Source organism: Sporisorium graminicola, chromosome SGRAM_6, assembly GCF_005498985.1.
Source record: "Sporisorium graminicola strain CBS 10092 chromosome SGRAM_6, whole genome shotgun sequence".
In the NCBI taxonomy this organism is placed as follows: Eukaryota; Fungi; Basidiomycota; class Ustilaginomycetes; order Ustilaginales; family Ustilaginaceae; genus Sporisorium; species Sporisorium graminicola.
Window position 1 is genome coordinate 373201 of NC_043736.1, and position 14389 is coordinate 387589.

General features: G+C 58.1%; 3 protein-coding genes across 3 annotated transcripts; 2 read left to right on the forward strand and 1 right to left on the reverse strand.

The window, feature by feature from the left end:
- Nucleotides 1–203: 203 nt before the first annotated feature.
- On the forward strand, nt 204–5753 carry EX895_005273 (uncharacterized protein; the record flags this gene model as incomplete). The annotated part of the gene is made up of 1 exon (XM_029885866.1): nt 204–5753. One exon carries the CDS (start codon nt 204–206, stop codon nt 5751–5753), a length of 5550 nt encoding a protein of 1849 aa, XP_029737718.1.
- A 95-nt stretch (nt 5754–5848) lies between these two features.
- On the reverse strand, nt 5849–7504 carry EX895_005274 (uncharacterized protein; the record flags this gene model as incomplete). Its single annotated transcript, XM_029885867.1, has 1 exon — nt 5849–7504. The coding sequence occupies one exon, from the start codon at nt 7502–7504 to the stop codon at nt 5849–5851; it is 1656 nt and encodes a 551-aa protein (XP_029737719.1).
- A 1456-nt stretch (nt 7505–8960) lies between these two features.
- On the forward strand, nt 8961–14339 carry EX895_005275 (uncharacterized protein; the record flags this gene model as incomplete). Its single annotated transcript, XM_029885868.1, has 1 exon — nt 8961–14339. The coding sequence occupies one exon, from the start codon at nt 8961–8963 to the stop codon at nt 14337–14339; it is 5379 nt and encodes a 1792-aa protein (XP_029737720.1).
- Between the last annotated feature and the right edge of the window lie 50 nt (nt 14340–14389).

The window sequence follows — 14389 nt, forward strand, 5'->3', positions numbered from 1 at the left end:
GACGTCGCACACGCAGCTTGACTTCCACGACCCATCTAAAGCGAACCCTCACGGTACCACCACCGTCTTCGTTGACACACGCATGATCAGTTTGAGCGCGTACATGCTGCTAATCAGCTCCTAACCTACGTTCTCTAGCCTCTGCAGCTCGTTTGCTTCGTTCACGGCAACACTGGCATTCACAACCTGGTAGCTACGGCAAAATGTCCAAGCAACGAGGAACTGCTGCTTACCGGGGCTTTGCAGTCAGCCACCAACGCGTTGTGCTCGATCTAGGCTTCAACGGCACTGTCGTCGGCTTCACAGAGCTGACCATCGTGCCAACACATCGCAGCCTTCGAACCATCCACCTCAACTGCCGACAAGCTTCCGTGCAATCTGTGGCCATCAACAGCCTCCCTGCCGAGTTCTCATATGCCGACCATCTTACAGGAGCATCTTTATCAGACGCGCGAGACGTTCATCGGTATCCCGAGCTCAAGCGCAGAGTATATGCGGCAGCCTCCGACGGCCTCCATGGGGAGCTCAGCATCCTCATCCCTCCAGATGTAGCCGTACAGCCACAGCGCTTGGGCAGTACAGTGCCTAGCATCGCCCCGGAGGACGCCCCTACGCCCGGTGGCTCGGCTGCTTCCACAGAGCTAGCTCCCATCACCGTCCGCGTCGACTACTACCTCAAAGACCCTACCGACGGTCTTCAGTTCATGCGTCCGACGGCGGACGCGCCCTACCGTGTGCCTCACCTCTTTACCATCGCATCTTCGCCGGACGCAGCACGATGCTGGGTGCCATGCGTCGACAGTTTGTGGGAGCGATGTACCTGGGAGTTCGAGCTCATCGTGCCCAGATCGCTCAGCATGGCCGACGAAGAGGAAGAGGCAGGCGCCTCTGCGCTCCAGCAGATACCCTCCGCGAGTATCGACACCTCGGATCCTGAATCGCAGGTCGTCGTCGTCTGTACCGGTGACTTGATGGAGCAGGTCACTCACCCCAACAATCCTTCTAAAACCATCTTTTGTTACACCCAAGCCGTGCCTACGTCCGTCCAACATATTGCATTCGCTGCCGGCCCTTTCTATATCATGCGCGTCGAAGCGGCCAATCGTCATGCTGGCCACGCCTCCACCGACATTGTCACCGAGGTCACGGCAGGCGCAGCTGCGGTCGTCGACGAATCAGGACAGCCAGAGATCCTCGCCTTTTGTTTGCCAGGACGTGAAGACGAGCTGCGTAGCTCCGTCAACTTCACCCGTCAAGCGCTGGACTTTTTCTCACAGCAGTACGGCTCCTACCCGTTCGGTGCCTTTCGCATGGTATTTGTCGACGAGCCTCCACAGGATTGCACCACTCAGTCGATGATGGCCATCTGCTCCAACGACCTGCTCCACCCGACCTCGGTGATCGATCAGGCCATCGAGAATCGCCAGATCCTCAGTCACGCCATCGCTTTTCAGTGGGTCGGCATCAACATCATTCAAGCGACGTGGGCCGATACCTGGCTCGTCAATGGTCTCAGCCTCTACATCAACGGTCTCTTCCTGCGACGTCTCATGGGCAACAACGAGTACCGGTTCCGGCTCAAGAAAGACCTCGATCGACTGTGTGCCTGGGACATTGGCATGCCGCCTTTGTACGAAGCCGGCGCCTTCGAGGCTCCCGATCCGGCCACGCTCCCCTTCGTCAATCTGAAGGCGCCGCTCGTGCTTCACATTCTCGATCGAAGGCTGCGAAAGATGGGTGCGTCCGTCGGCCTTGGCCGTGTCATCCCCAAGGTTTTCCTGCAAGCCATGACAGGAGAGATGACCAACAACATGCTCAGCACACAGCACTTTCTTCGAACCTGCCGTAAGGTCAGTGGTGCCGATCTGCGTCTCTTTACCGAGCACTGGATCCGTGGCAGCGGCTGTCCACGCTTCATTTGCAGCGCCAACTTCAATCGCAAGAAGCTCCTCATCGAGATGCACATCCGTCAAGAGGTGCCAGCGGCCCAGTTCGCAGCAGCGAGGCCTGGTGACGCACTGGCTGCCAACGCCGTGCCTCTTTTTGAGGGCCAGATGACGGTGCGAATTCACGAGGCTGACGGCACGCCGTACGAGCACGTTCTCGAGATCAAAGGCCCCGCCAAAAGGTACGAAGTGCCCTTCAATACCAAATACAAGCGAGTGCGTCGAAACACCAAGCGTTTCCAGGCTCGTCAAGCCGCCGCCGCAGCAGCAGCGCAGGGCGACCAGGAGGCGCAAGAGGCCATCGGACTGATCGATCTTGGGTTCGGCCTCGGCATGTGGGAAGACGAAAAGGCGCGAGAAGAGTGGAAGGTTGCCGACTGGACCGAAGAGGACGAAGAGAAAATGTCGTCCGCGCCGTACGAGTGGATCCGAATGGACGCCGACTTTGAGTGGCTCGCCAGCATCCATTTCGAGCAACCGGACTACATGTGGGTTTCGCAGCTGCAGCGCGATCGTGACGTGGTCGCCCAGGTATCTGCAGTGCACGCTCTGGCTCAGATGCCCAGCTTGGTCACTTGCAGCATGCTCACGCGCACCGTGCTCGTCAACAAGTACTTTTACCGCGTTCGAATCGAAGCTGTGCATGCGTTGGTGCACTGCGCCATCCCGCAGCTCGACAACTTGGGGCTGTTTCACCTTCTCAAGCTCTTCCGCACGCAGTTCTGTCACGACTCGCCGGACGAGGCTTCCATCGAAAACCCGCTCGACGTGCCCTGCATTCCTCGGGCCAACGATTTCAGTGATGCCGCCGACTACTTTTTGCAGCGAGCCCTCATCCACGCCATTAGTCGCGTCCGCAATCCGGACGGCCGCACTCCACCGCAGGTCAAGCGCTTCTTGATCAACTTGCTGCGTTACAACGACAACTCGACGAATCACTTTGTCGACGATTTCTACCTAGCTGGTGCGATCAATGCGCTTGCTAGCGCCTTTATCCCTGTCGAGTCGGCAGTCTCGAGCAATCAGGATGGTGACGCGGTAGGCGAAGAAAGCTTTTTGCTAGCTCATGCTATCGCCGAGGTGGAACGCCTGCAAGAGCTGGATCGACTTGTCCCCTCGTACCACAACATCATCACGCTGGCCTCGCTCGATTTCCAGGTTGCGATGATGCTCGCCAATCTCAAACCCAGGGATCTGCAGCTCTTCTTTGTCTACACGCGGCAGGGCAACTTCACCCCTGTCCGCATCGCAGCACTCAATTGCCTACTGCTCGTTGGCAACCTGGACCATCGCATTATCGCTCGTTACTGCTTTGCGCTGCTGCGGCTCGACGAGAACCGCACAGTCAAGCGATCTTTGGCAAGAGCTTTGTGCGAAGGTCTTGCCGTGGCAATGAGCACCGGCGTCTTTGGCGGTGGAGGCTTGCGCGGTCCGGAAGCACTGCTCATCGAAGAGGACAGCGGCCACGTCAATGCAGCCGAAAAGGCTCGAGATGCACAGCTGGAGGCGATGCTCAAGACGTTGAAGAAGGAGATCGGACGGTCGGCGGGTGTACGTGAAGGCTTCCTTTCAGCGTTGCTTGCGCCGAGTGTCGATGTGGAAGCACGCTGGGCGCTCTTGAAGCTGGGCGAGCTGCTCTTCCGGCCTGCAGAGGAGAAGGATCTGCCATTGCAGCACAAGGTGCAGCTTCGCGTCAGGATGCCGAGCGCGCAAAATCCGATCGACACCGGCGCGCTCGAATCGCCGTCTATCTCGAAAATCAAGCTTATCCGCCCGTCCCCTGCGATCCCTGGCGACGAAGGCGCGCCCAGGACTCCTTCTGTAGCGACCAACGGACCGCGCGTCGCGTTCGAGACCCCCGAGAAGCCCGCTGCCGTCGAGAAGAAGAAGATCAAACCTAAAAAGGTCAAGCCCCTGGCTCCTGGACAGGCTTCGGGCATGTCGTTTGCCGACCTCACAGCATGCAGAAACACCCTCAAAAAGCTCATGCAGAACAAGTTTGCGTCTATCTTTCTGAACCCGGTCGACCCTGTGCGTGACCAGGCAACCAACTACTTTGACATCATCAAGGAGCCTATGGATCTCGGATCAATCCTCAACAAGCTCGACAGCGGCCAGTACAAAGACCGACACGGCCTGCGCGCCGATTTCGAGCTGATGATCCGCAACGCCAAGACCTACTCGCCGGATCCGAAGGCGTGGGCACACAAGCAGGCGGTGGGTCTCGAAAAGGTGTTTGGTCCGCTGTGGACTAGGATGGAGAAGACGCTGGAGCAGTCTGCGGCACGTCAAAAGGCCGCTCAGGACGCTGCGCTTGCGCTCGAGCAGAGTGCGGAGGCATCGGAGACGCCAGATCGCGCTTCGCCCTCCAAGCCTGATGCATCGCCTGCTCCAGCACCTTCTGCCGCCAATGGTGCGACCAGGGAAGCTTCGACGCCCAGCTCTGCGGCTCCCAAGCTGTCGCTCAAGTTCAAGCTCAAAACGAAGCCTGCAGAGGAGGACTCGCCAGCAACGGCCGTCAACACTCCCACGCCGAAGCCGAGAGCGCCGGCGATGGAGACTTCGCCCGCGCCTGCTTCAACTCCTTCGACTACGCTCAAGGTGAAGAAGCCGCTGATCAAGCTCAAGAAGAGTGGTGACAGCGAGACTGCTGCACTAGCGACACCGTCCCCAGCGCCACCGACCCCTGCGGCCGCGGCAGACGCACCGCCGCAGAGCGTCGATGACGACATCCTGGAAGCCTTGGGAGAGAGCGTTCCGAATGTGAGCAAGTCCAAGCCGATCAAGCTCTCTTCGCATTCGAGCAAGGCCGCTGCGTCGGTTTCGCCTGCTCCGACGCCAGCAATAGCAGCAGCAGCGTCGCCTAGCAACAAGAAGGGTAAGCTTGCCAATTCGCCTGCGCCAGGTGGAGCGGTTTCGAACGGCGGGGCGGCAACCTCGTCTTCGGCAGCAAAAGCAGGATCGCCGTCCAAGGATATCGCCAAGTGGGCAGAGGCGGATCCCGTGGGTGCAACTGCTGGCATGCCCATGAGCGGCAAGAAGTGCAAAGTACTGCTGCAGGTGCTGAAGAAGTCTCCCTTCTCGATCTTCTTCCGCTTCCCCGTCGATCCGGTCCGCGATGGGTTGCCAACGTATCTCGACGAGATTAAGCAGCCGATGGATCTAAGCACGATGGAAAAGAAGGTCAACCAGGCGGCCTACACCACCATGGGGGAGTTTGCTTCCGATGTCGAGCTCATCTTTGCCAACTGCCGGCAGTTCAATCCTCCAGGCACAGAGCCCTGCCAGCACGCCGACGAGCTCCAGAAGATGTGGCGCAAAGAGTGGGCCAAGGCGGTGACACCCAAACTGGAAGCGAACGAGAAGCGCGCGTTGGTGGGACTGATCAATCGGCTCAAGACGCACCAGTCGTCGCTGCTGTTCCGCGAGCCGGTAGATCCGGTGGCGTTGGGCATCCCGACGTACTTTGACATCATCCCGAAGAAGGATGCGCGCGATCTGAGCACAATCGAGGCTAAGCTCAAGGCAGACAAGTATGATTCGTTTGCCGCTTTCGATTCGGACGTCAAGCTCATGCTGAGGAACTGTTATACGTTTAACGCGGCCGATCCGGCGATCGTCGAGATTGCCAAGGGGTTCGAGACATATTACAAGAGGGAGTTCAACCATGCGAAGCAGCAGGCTGGGGTCAGTGCCGGTGGTAGTGGAGGCGGAGGGCGAGACGGCACGCCGAATGGGGGGAAGAGGAAGTTGACGGTGGCGAACGGAGGGGGTGGCGGGAGCAGTAAGAAGGTCAAGAGTGGTTGATGACGAGGAATGGAAGATCTATTTGCTCGATGTTGTGTGAGACCTTCGAGAATGTGGGAGTTTGACTGAGAGAGCAATGAAAACAGCAGCGGGCGTTACGACTCCTTAATGGGACTCGTCCCCGCACTCCCTGGGTACACGGGTACACTCGCATCCTCCCCCCGCGCATCCTTATCCGAACTGACGATGCTCCGCAACCGACCTGACCGCGATCTAATCAACGACCCAATCCCGCCCGGTGTTTCCGCTGCGTCCTCGCTTCCGCTCACACCCGTGCCGCCGCTCAGCGAAGCGAGGTTGAACTGATGGTGCCCATGGTGCGCTGAGTCTTGTGATGTTCGAACGACGTCTGGCTTGGCGCGTCTGAAGTGCGAGGGTAGGCTGGAGGCTGGCACGATGTTGGTGAGTCTTGAGGAGTGGGTAGTAGCCGACGAGGAGGGAATGGGCGCGGAGGAAGAGGGTTGGCCGGGGAATCCGAAGGGGAGGGATGACGTTGATGAGGTGGGGAGACCGCTGCTGCCTCCGCCATGCCCGCCACCACTGCTGCTGGTTGGGATGGTGCTCGTGAAAGCCGAGGTGGTTCTGGATGTTGACGCAAGCGACAACGACGCAGAGTTGGCGCTGCCAGCAGGCGTGCCCAGACCAAGATCCTTCATAAGTGGGTCGAGAGAGGCTAGTTCGTCCTTTATCGCCTGCCGTGCGAAGTTGTCGATATCCTTAACTTGAGCGTTGATCACCTTTTTTATTTTGGCATCTGCTTTGAGCAACAGTTCTTGTGTCATCCCGCTGATCACGGGTGCTGCAGCGCTCGCAAACCCGGTTTTGTCGACAGAGCTGTCTGTGTATGTGTCATTGGCGGTCGCCGTTGAGAAAGCCTGACTGATGCTCCCTGTTCGACTCTCTTGATCTTGGCTTGCGTGGCCCGAAGCCGGAACCGATATGGGAGGTGACGACGCCCTCGGGAAAGTGCCATAGCTCTGCGTTGTTGCATCTGCACCATGACCCGCAGCGTCTCTCGGCAAGAACGATAGCATCTTGTGGTAGACCTCTGTGAGCATGTCACATAGCGTGAAGAAAGTCTGGAAGAAATCGAGCTGAAACGGGATGTTGGGGGCCATCAAGTACGACGCCTGCTCGTTGCTACCAGTCGACGTCGACGCTGGACCCATGTTCGAGTCGAGCATCCCGAATTCGCTGATCGCCTGCGCTGCCGTCGAGCGCTTCAACGACTGCTTGCCACTCTTGAAGAAGCTGCGCATCTTCGGCCTCTGCGCACCAAAGTTCGCAGCACTCGGACCACTGGTCAGCGCAGCAAGATTGTCATCTGTACACCCCTCCAACTCATTAACCAACGATACGACCGCCCTCGCCAAATCGCTCGGGTTCGCGATTTCGAGGATACCGGAAAGACTCAACCCCAACAACGAGTAGCGCAGCGTGCGCTTGTGCATACGATCATTGTCATACACAGACGCGAGCTCGTTCGGTTTGAGCTGGACCACCTGAAACCACGCACTCTGGCCTTGTAGCGTGCGCTTGAGGTAGACGAGGCTGCGGATGCGTTTGGTGAACACGTCGCGGAGATGGTCCGTGCCGCTGAGAGAGAGCGTATAGCTGGTGGTGTTGGTGGAGGATGGGGTGCCGGAGAGGGAGTAGAGTGTGGATGAGGCGGCGTACGACGAGGTTGCTGCTGATGGCGAGAGGATGCTTTCGCTGAGAGAAGGGTGGGTGGAGGAGATGGAAGTGGCCATGGTGGCGACTAAACTAGCGCGAGGGCCGTCAATAAGAGATGGCAGATTCGCTGCATGGAAGGGTGCTGGCCAGCAATCGCGTCGAAGTGAGATGTGCGATGGATGATGATGTTGTTCAGAACCGGTTGAGATCCAGACGTCTTCAAGAAACAAGATCCAGGGTCCGATGTCTGAGCCAAGTCACACTGGAAGCTGCTGCTGCAGGGTCAGGAAGCGCGTGTTGGACCCAAGTCGAGTTTCAGCGGAATTCTCGAGAAAGCACAGACGTCCGCCACACTCTTGGCGTGTTTCAGCGTTTGTAAGCGCTGCCCTGCATGGTTCTCGAAGCTCCTTCGAGACTTGCGCTCTTCATTGAAGGAGAATACAGGGATAGGAATGAAACGGATAGGAAGGCAGGGGCCTGCTGTATTTGAACTTAGGTCAGTTGAGGCGTCCCCAACTTCGCAGCGTAGTAACCGCTTCACGCGAACGCGACAAAGCGACGGCGAGCCAGTGCTTCCCATCAGCACTGACCGGACCGCACGCAGCTCCCTGCATGCAGTACAGCACTCGACGAACACGAACAGTGATACGCTCAGTCTTGGTGGTTGATTCTACTCGTGTGTTTGTTGGTCGCTGCATCGTTGAGAGAGTCGTGTAGTCACCGCAGATGTCGCGCGGAGAGCCAGGGTCCAGCTTTGCAACGTGCTCGGCCAATCCGACGTGAGGAAAAGTTCGCCACGGAGCAGAGAGAGACCAAGGCTGTGGCTCAGCCAACCGCTTGACGCGAATTGCCGCATAGCTGCGGAAAAGCCGTAAGAGCGAAGGAGCTTCCGACTCCACTTTTGGGAGCTGCAGCTTGACTCGAAACCTACGTCGACGACATTGACGATACAACACCTCAACCAGTCTTGACTTCTTTTCCCTATTACTCAGACCCCCAACAGGCTTCAGTCACTGAACAAGAGAGCCCATCGCTCGCTACATCACGTTCGGTGTCTCCGACTATTAGAAGCTTCGAAGAAGGATCGGCTTTCTCTACCCCTTGTTCGAACGGACTTCCGTAGCACGACGAAAGGCTCACACGAAGATCAACCTATCGCCCCTGCGACTCCATTTGCAAGTCTCTCACGCCCAGATGGCTGCTCGCAAAAGCCGCCAATCAACAGACCATACGTAGACGTAGCCGTTCTGTTCGATCACTTCGACTATCACCTACACGCCCTGAAATTTGGCACCTTAACCAAGCACTCGCAGTCTGGATTCCGTTAACTCTACCCAGGACTGCATTCGAACCGCCTCAATACTCACTACAGCCTGGCCGCCTTTCACTTCGACTCTTGACGGTCACTTTCTAGTCGACCTCAGAGTCAAACACCACTTGGAAGCCGACGAGGTCTCGTGCATTTGGCGAGCACCTCTTCGACTTTCAGGCGGCGGGTGATACCCTGATCTAGGGTATCGCTCACTCCCTTGCATGGTTGCTCCTACCCTCCTAGATTGCTGGCATGTGCGCGATCTACAAAGATTTCGCGCTGTACTCAAAGGCAGCCCGCCAGACAAGTCCACCGGCACCCAAGTGAGCGCCAATGGCTCGTATGGGGCAGGCTCGAGCGCCTTCTCAAAGTCACCGCACACCTACAAGGAGCATTCGGGGCCATGCCCACCCGCCGAAGTCAATCGCCGTGACCATCTCGGCCGCTCAGTGCTACATCTCCTCGCTTCTAGCACAGAACCATCGGCTATCACCTATCTCAACGCTCTCTTGTCGCATCCAAGTGTCAACGTCAATCTGCAAGATGGAGAGAGCGGATACACGCCATTACACAGAGCTCTCTACGCCGCCAACCTGCAGATTGCCATCATCCTCTTGCGCAGAAACGATCTCGATCTGCGCGTCAAGGACTTTGAAGGTCTCACCGCCTTTGATCTGTACAACTCGACCGTTGCCGGAACAAATCCTGCCGCAGATGCTCTGTCTTTCGAACCCTCTCGCAACCAGCATTCCCGCACTTTGACACAACTCTTCACATGGGGCTCTAACCGCAACTACAATCTCGGCCTCGGCGATGGTGATGATCGTCAGCTGCCCGACAAGATCACCCTTCGTCGACCTGCAAACGCCGGCAACGCAGGCAACTCCGTCCAAAATGCATTCAGAGCTTCCTTGCCCGCGGGCAAAAAGTTTGACCGCATTGGTATCAAGGATGTTGCCATGAGTCGTCTGCATACCGTTATCTTGACCGACGAACAGGTGGCCAACGTTTGGGTCTGCGGTCTTGGCAGCAATGGACGCCTGGGAAGGTCGCCACAGACGCAAACCTCCTTTGAGCCGCTCAAGGATTTCAACGAGACCGCACGCTCCGTCGCCGTTGCTCAAGATCACACCCTCATCATCACAGCGTCCGGGGCAGTCTACTCATTTGGCCTCAACCGATTTTCGCAGCTCGGATACACAATAGAACAAGGTCTCGGCACCGTTGGCTCGACATCGGGCAAATTCGGAGGTGGAGCCGGTGTCACGTTTGGCCAGCCTGCCATCTCTGCACAGAATGTGGAGCTTGACATCCAGATCTCTCCTAGACGAATCGCCGGCCCGCTCAAGAAGGAAGTGGTTCTTGGCGCAGCATGTAGCAAGCTGCACTCGGCGGTGTTCACCTCCGAGGGCCTCTATACATGGGGAACCAACACCGGCCAGCTTGGCTACGACAGGAGCGGAACAGCAGTGCAAGTACAACCACGCAAGGTCACTGCTCTCGCCGCAGGAGCGGGCATCCAACAGGTCGCCGCTTCTGACTATGGCACCGCTTGCCTGATGGAAGGTGGCGACGTCTTTGTTTGGCACAATGACACCCATTTTCGCATCAACTTTCCCCTCGCCCGCTTTTCCAGCAGCATTTCAGTGTTCAGGCCCAGGCAGGTGCAGCCCAAGACGCTCATCTCCAAGCTTTCCAGCAGCGGCAACACTTTCTCGGCTCTGAGTGACATGGGCGATCTGTTCACCTTCAACCTCGAGCATCCCTCCGAGTACGGCAGCGCCGGTAACACCGGCAGAGCTGCTGCATCGGCTTCCTCCGCCGCCAAATCCTCAGCAGCGCAATTGGCGCCAAAGCCGCAGCTGCTCTGGTCGGTCCGGAAGAGATTCACAGCCGTGCGCGATGTCGCGATCGGCGCCGATGGCTCTGTCATCCTGTGCACCGAGAGCGGCCACTGTTTTGTTCGTCCCCGTAGGAGTGATGCAGGAGGCAAAGGCGGAGGAGGCAAAAATTTCAAGTTTCAGCAGATCCCCTACCTCCAACGCGTCGTCAAGGTCGCCACAAGCGAGAGCGGTGCGCTTGCTGCCATCAAGGCCGACCCCAGCTTGCCCGATGTACGGGTCAAAGGGAGGGCTGTCGAGGAGGCCCTCCGCGATCTGCTTCCTCACCTCAAGGTACAGACGCTGAGCCAAGATGGTGAAAAGGAAAAAGGCATCGCATCCGAGGTCGTCGAGATTACGGACATTCGCGACGCGATCGAGTCCGATGGCGAATCAGACGACGAACATGCCGAGAAAGCGCATGCTAGGACGGGCACGGGAAAGTACGCCAAGATGGCGCTGCTGATTCTCGAAGCTGCAAAACGCTGGGTTGCCGGTCGCATTGTGTCTGGAATGGCTGCTGACGAAGCTGAGGCGGACTTGAATAGTGAGGCCGCATCCTTGCAAGCACAGCCGGCCTCTGGACCGGGAAGGCGGCAGGCTTTCTACGGTCCTCACAATCTATCGCCTCCCTTCGGCTGCGACGCATTCTTGATTGCCGATGGACATTACCTGCCCGTGCACAAGCTCGTCCTAGGAGCACGGATCCCCTCGCTGCAAAAGGCCTTGTTGATTCCCAGTGCGAAGGAAGATCTACCTGCAGGCATCAAGATCACAGCGGCCGGCCCGAGCAAGCGCATCTCCATCGTGACGCTGTCGAATTGCAGCTTCGTCTCGGCGCTATTCTTGCTGCACTACATCTACTCAGACGATCTTCCGCCAATATGGGTGCCCAGCGTGGGCCTGGTCATCGACAAGGAACTCAAGGCAGCGAAAGCAGACCGTCAGCGCATCCAAGATGAACTGCACAACATCTCGGAGCGCCTCGGTCTCACTGCATTAGCCGCCAGCGTCAAAGCTAGCATGCCGCGTCCACCAGAGCCAACACTTCGTGCAAATATGTCTGACCTTTTCAGGTCGTACGTCGACGTCGACGTTGATGCAAAAGAGAGCAGGAGCTTCAACGACGTCGTACTCCGTTTCGAAGACCGTACTGTGCCCGCTCATTCGGTCATCCTACGCCGGTCGCCCTTCTTTGCTGCCCTGTTCCAGCCGCACTGGACCGCGGCGCGTTGGGACAGCAACAATGTCATCGCCCTCGATATGAAGCACTTGCGCTGGGAGGTGGCTCGCATCGTGCTCATGCATCTCTACACGGACGATGGCGAGACGCTCTTTGCTGGATGCGACGCTGATCGGTCATTGGAACAGTACATGGACTTTTTGGTGGAAGTCATGGCGGCCGCCAACGAGTTACTGCTCGATAAGCTCAAGCTGGTGGTCAGCTCGTTGTTGCGCAAGCGCATTCTTGCCCACACCGTCGGCGCCGTCATGACCGAGGCAGACTTTTACAAGGCCGATCAACTCAAGGATATCACTATGGATTACAGTACCAAGAGCATGGAGGCTCTGCTGGAGGGTGGTCGTCTCAACGAGCTCGACAACGGCATGATCCGAGCCTTGACTGTCTATGTTCGACAGAAGCAGGACGAGAAGCTGCATCGCAGCTTTGCTGAGGACCGTCTCGCTGCTTTGGTCGAGAAGCATCGAGAGTTTTACGATGACCTTGATATCCCACCGCCCAGCTTGCACCTTGTGGTCAACAAGGTCCGTCCCAGGAAGGGCTCAGGGGTACCTGGTGTAAAATCTCCATCTCTGCTGGCGCAAGACTCCAACAGACGCCAATCCACCGCGCGGTTCCGCGTTTCGTCTCCCGCCAGTCCTGATGTCCTGCGACCCGTTGGTGCAGGTATCTCGCAGCGGGTGATGCCCGACGACGCCTCCGAAGTCTTTTCTATGGATGAAGATGAGTATGTAGCATCGCCAAGGAGAGATTCGAACGTTCGCGCGCAAGGTTCGCCGTGGGCTTCCTTGTCGCAGGTAGCCCATCTCAGTCTCGACGATGCAGCGGACAAGGGTTCTCCGTCGCGACCGTGGAAGTCCCGCACTGTCGAAGCGGAAAGGAAGCAAGCGCTGTCGGATGCAACTGCCTCGCCGGCGCTGCGGCCTGTCGACGGACCCAACGACCTTCGCAGCATCATGGCTTTGGAACAGCAGCGTCAGCAGCAGACAACTGCACCGCCTCACCTTTCGAATGCGACGACGCCGAGTGGTTCGGGCACATCGACGCCTGTCCACAAGTCTGTCACGCCAGGTTTCGAGCTTTCGCCCATTAGTATCGCCGGCACGCGTTTGTCTCAGAAGGAGCGAAAGCGGCAGCAGCAAGAAGCCGGTCTTGCCGCTGCAGCGGCGGCGGCTCAGCCGGTTCCTGGACGCAGTAGCAGCGTTTCGTCACCTTGGAAGTCGGCTGCCTCTGGCTCTTCTCCACCAGACAAAGCCGCTGCCTCCTCACCGTGGAGTATGAAGGCGGCTGCAACAACGGCTCTGGCGCTGGGAACCTCGCACGAGGGCACGCCGCCTTTGGCGTCCACACTCGGCAGTCGACGTCCTTCAGCTGCACCTTTACAGCCTGGCACCAACGGACAAGGCTCTCGTCTTTCGGTTTCAGACGCCAGCCCCTCGCCCGCCAACAGTATGGGCCCGACGTATACGCCGATGCGGATGGCGTCCAAGACCATACCGAAGCGAACAAACACCAACGAGCCGGCGTGGTCGACTCCTGCTGCGGCTCCATCCTCGGGCGGCTTTGGCACGTCGCCGTCGATGATTCCGCCTTTAACTGGGGCACGTACATCCCGACCTGAAGGTCAGCGAGGGCCTTCGTCGAACCTGTCGCGGTCACTTCTGAACGCAGATGCTCCAAGCGCGAGCGCGCCGCGATCCTCTTTGGATGTCTCTCGCTCCGAACGCGCGGCCACACCAGCTTCTCCCGCACAGCTGACATTTGCTCAGATCCAAGAGCAGCAACGACTGGCGATCGAAGCAGAACAAGAGACGATCCGGCAGGCGTCTGCTGCGCGGAGGAGCTTCCTCGACATTCAAGAGGAGGAGCGTCAAGCAGAGGAGCGTCGTAGAGAGGAAGAGAAGCAGGCGAAGGAGTTCGAAAAGTGGTTTGCAGAGGAATCGAAACGGTTGCAGAAGGAGAAAAAGGCGGGCAAGAGTGGTGGCCCTGGTGCTTCTGGTGGCGGCAGCGGCAAAGGGAAAGGGGGGCAGAAGAAGCAAACCAAGCAACCTCAGCAGCAGCACCAACAGTCTTCAGGCTCGAAAGAGAAAGCTCCGTCTTCGGCAAAGACGGGCCAGGATCCGCCGCGGCCAAGTTCGGCCAATGGCAATGTGGCCAAAGTGAAGAATTCGAAATCGCAAGAAGGAGGCAAGAAGGGCGGAGCGAATAAAGCGAGTGGCAAGCAGGCCAACGCCGACGGCACACATAGCAAGAACAGTGGACAGCAGCGTCGCGATGCTTCCAATGGCGCCGAGCCTCACAACAAGCCCTCATCGAAAAGCACCGACAAGGCCCTCAACACGAGTCAAAGTCGAGCGAGCGACATTACAGCTGCAGTACCTCTGCAGCACAGCTTGCCGGCAAAGCCGACAGCGGCCGCGACTGCAGCCGCCAATCTTTCTGCAGCCGCACCCACATTCACCCCGCGTCAACCATAGAGCCGCGTTGCCGGGGACAAAGATCTTAAGAGATCGGCAGCGAATTCCAA